At 45.6% G+C, this 4176-nt stretch overlaps 1 protein-coding gene across 1 annotated transcript; it reads right to left on the reverse strand.

Moving 5' to 3' along the window:
* Positions 1-15: 15 nt before the first annotated feature.
* Positions 16-615, reverse strand: LOC120035979 (extensin-like). Its single transcript, XM_038982468.1, has one exon. It carries the CDS (start codon positions 613-615, stop codon positions 16-18), a length of 600 nt encoding a protein of 199 aa, XP_038838396.1.
* Between the last annotated feature and the right edge of the window lie 3561 nt (positions 616-4176).

The raw sequence follows: 4176 nt of genomic DNA on the forward strand, positions 1-4176 counted from the left end.
GTTTTTTATGGTAGGTTATGGGGAGGTGGGGTAGGTTGGGTGGGTTAGGGTGGGATGGGGTCCGTTGGGGTAGTGGGGTGATGTAGGGTGAGGTGGGTAGGGGGATGTGGGGTGATGTACAGTGAGGTGGGGATGTGGGTGAGGCGGGGTAGGGTGATGTAGGTTGAGGTGGTAGGGGATGTGGGTGATGTACGGTGAGGTGGGGTGATGTAGGGTGAGGTGGGGTGATGCAGGGTGAGGTGGGTGATGTAGGGTGAGGCGGGTAGGGGAAGGTAGGGCAATGTGGGGTGATGTAGGGTGATGTGGGGTGATGCAGCGTGAGGTGGGGTGATGTAGGGTGAGGTGGGGTGATGTAATGTGAGGTGGGGTGATGTAGGGTGAGGTGGGGTAGGGTGATGTAGGTGAGGTGGGGTGATGTAGGGTGATGTGGGGTGAGTGGTTGAGTAGGGTGAGGCAGGATAGGTGTGTAGTGGGAGGTGGGGTGATGTAGGGTTGAGGGGGGTAGGGGGATGTAGGGTGGGGTGGGGTAGGGGATGTACGGTGAGGTGGGGTGATGTAAGGTGAGTGGGGTGATGTAAGGTGAGGTGGGGTGATGTGGGGTGGGGGGATGACCATATGGGAATGTTTTACTAGACAGTTTTAGATGACCATATGGGAATGTTTTACTGGACAGTTATAGACAGTTATAGATGACCATATGGGAAATGTTTTACTAGACAGTTATAGATGACCATATGGGTTTGCTTCTGTAACTGTTAAGCTACCTGCCGCCTTGCTAGCACTGTGCCACTTATCGGTGACTGTGGAGTAGGTTAGACTCCAGGATCAGTGAGTTTCAATCTACAATAATTATGCAGAATAAATCTCATTATCTTTGGACTGCACGTCCCATAAACCAAGCCGCATGGCCACGTGTTTACCGTCCTGCCTGCATGCAAATTCACCCAGTCAGGGATGGAGGGGTGTTGGGTAATAGAAGATGGTGACCAGACCAGCTCAGACCAGCTCAGACCAGCCCAGATCAGCCCAGACCAGCTTAGCACAGCTCAGACCAGCCCAGATCAGCCCAGACCAGACCACCTCAGACCAGACCAGCCCAGACCAGCTCAGACCAGCTCAGACCAGCACAGACCAGCCCCCAGAACAGCCCAGACCAGCTTAGACCAGCCCAGACCAGCTTAGACCAGCTCAGACCAGCTCAGACCAGCTTAGACAAGCCCAGACAAGCCCAGACTAGCTAATACCAGCCCAGACAAGCTCAGACCAGCTCAGACCAGCTCAGACCAGCCCAGTTCAGACCAGACCAGACCAGCCAGACACCCTCAGACAAGCTCAGACAACCTCAGACCAGCTCAGACCAGCCCAGACCAGACCAGTTCAGACCAGCCCAGACAAGCTAAGACTGCTCTTAAACACTAGTAAAACTAAATGCATGCTCTTCAACCCATCGCAGCTCAGACCAGCCCATCGAGCTCAGACCAGCCAGACCATCTCAGACCAGCCCAGCCAGCTCAGACCACTCAGACCAGCCCAGACCAGCCCAGACCAGCTCAGACCATCTCAGACCAGCCCAGACCAGCCCAGACCAGCTCAGACCAGCCCAAACCAGCTAAGAATGCTCTTAAACGCTAGTAAAACTAAATGCATGCTATTCAACCCATCGCTGCCCGCACCCGCCCACCGACTAGCATCACTACTCTGGACGGTTCTGACTTAGAATATGTTGACAACTACAAATAGCTAGGTGTCTTGCTAGACTGAAACTCTCTCCTTCCAGACTTATACTAAGCATCTCCAATCCAAAATTAAATCTAGAATCGGCTTCCAATTTGCAAACAAGCCTCCTTCACTTACTCTGCCAAACATACCCTCGTAAAACTGACTATCCTACCGATCCTTGACTTCGGCGTTATAATTTACAAAATAGCCCCAACACTCTACTCAGCAAACTGAATGCAGTCTATCATAGTGCCATCCGTTTTGTCACCCAAGCCCCATATACCACCCACCACTGCGACTGTATGCTCTCGTCGGCGGACCTCGCTACATATTTGTCGCCAGACCCAATCATTCCAGGTCATCATAAGTCTTTGCAAGGTTAACCTTGCCTTATCTCAGCTCACTGGTCACCATGAAACAACACCCCCGTAGCACGCGCTCCAGCAGGTATATCTCACTAGTCATCCCAAAGCCAAAACCTCCTTTGGCGCCTTCCTTCCAGTTCTCTGCCGCCAATGACTGAACGAATTGCAAAAATCGCTAAGTTGGAGACATAAATCTCCCTCACTAACTTAAGCATCAGCTATCTGAGCAGTCACCGTTCGCTGTAGCTGTACAACGCCCATCTGTAAATAGCATCTTATACCCCATAGTTAAATTGACATTTTGCTCTTGCACACCATATTTCTAACTTGCACGTCATCCATCTGCACATCTATCACTCCAGTGTTCATTTGCTAAATTGTAATTGTAATTACTCATACTATGGACTATTTAATGCCTTACTCGGATATAATTTGCACACACTGTATATATATTTTTCTATTGTGTTTGTGACTGTACGTTTGTTTATTCCATGGTGTAACTCTGTGTTGTAGTTTTTGTTGCACTGCTTTGCTTTATTGTGGCCAGGTCGTAGTTGTAAATGAGAACTTGTACTCAACTGGCCTACCTGGTTAAATAAAGGGAATAAAAAAAAAAATAAAAAAAGACCAGACCAGCAAGACAAGAGCAGACTCAACACAGAGCAACCAGAGATAAATAGCTGGTTTATGAGACTATGATTGTAGCCTAATGATCAAGCAATGAAACTAGCATGAACTCTAATGATGATATGTGGTACGTGAATGAGAGGCCGGTCATGGAACGCATCCTGTGTAATTAAGGCTGAGGGACACTCCAGCTGGGTCACATCTCTATAACTGTCCCAGTAAAACATTCTCATATGCTTAAATCACTATAATGCCCGGTCTCTAACTGTCTAGTGATCCCAAGGACGAAAGACCTAGGTCGCCGTCTATTGCTGCACGTCGCATATGTGGCTAGACCCCAAACCGGAAGAGCTTTATATCACGACTGTCTGTGAATGTATATGATGTCGTCCTAAAAACATCCCATGGTCATCGTGTTTAACACACATGCACCATAAAACCCCACATTGATCTAAACTGTCCGTTAAAACATTCCCATATGGTCCATCACCTAACTGATCTTACTAAACTGTCTAGTAAAAACATTGTTCACACAGAGCAACTATCTTATAAACTCGCATCACTAACTGTCAGTAAAACATCCCATATGGTCAACAACATAACTGTCTAAAAACATTCCATATGGTCATCCTAAACTGTCTGTAGTAAACATTCCCATATAGGTCATATAACTGTCTCTAACTGTCTAGTAAAGCATTCCCATATGGTCATCTCACTAACATGTCTAGTAAAACATTCCCATGGTCATCTATAACGTCTTACGTTAAAACATCCCATATGGTCATCTATAACTGTCTATAACGTCTAGTAAAACATTCCCATGGTCATCTATAACTGTCTTGTAAAACATTCCCATATGGTCATCTATAACTGTCTTGTAAAACATTCCCATTGTGTCATCTATAAAACTGTTGTAAACAGGACAATATGGTCATCTATAACTGTCTTATAGCAGTTCAGTAAAACATTCCCATTTGGTCATCTATAACTGTCTAGCTGAAAACTCCATATGGTCATCTATAACTGTCTAAACAGTCTAGTAAAAACATTCCCATATGGTCATCTATAACAGTCTAGTAAAACATTCCCATATGGTCATCAATATAACTGTCTTGTAAAACATTCCCCTATTGTCATCATAACTGTCTTGTAAAACATTCCCATATGGTCATCATAAATGTCTTAACGTCTAGTAAAAACATTCCCCACACGGTCATCTATAACTGTCTCCAACTGTCTAGTAAAACATTCCCATATGGTCATCATATAACTGTCTTAGTAAAACATTTCCATATGGCCTATAACTGTCTCTAACTGTCAGTAAAACATTCCCATATGGTCATCTATAACTGTCTCTAACTGTCAGTAAAATTCCCATTGGTATATAACTATGTCTAGTAAAACATTCCCTTTGTATCATAACTGTCTAGGAAAACATTCCATATGGTCATCATAACTGTCTCTA

This window comes from Salvelinus namaycush, unplaced genomic scaffold (assembly GCF_016432855.1).
Source record: "Salvelinus namaycush isolate Seneca unplaced genomic scaffold, SaNama_1.0 Scaffold1172, whole genome shotgun sequence".
Lineage (NCBI taxonomy): Eukaryota > Metazoa > Chordata > Actinopteri > Salmoniformes > Salmonidae > Salvelinus > Salvelinus namaycush.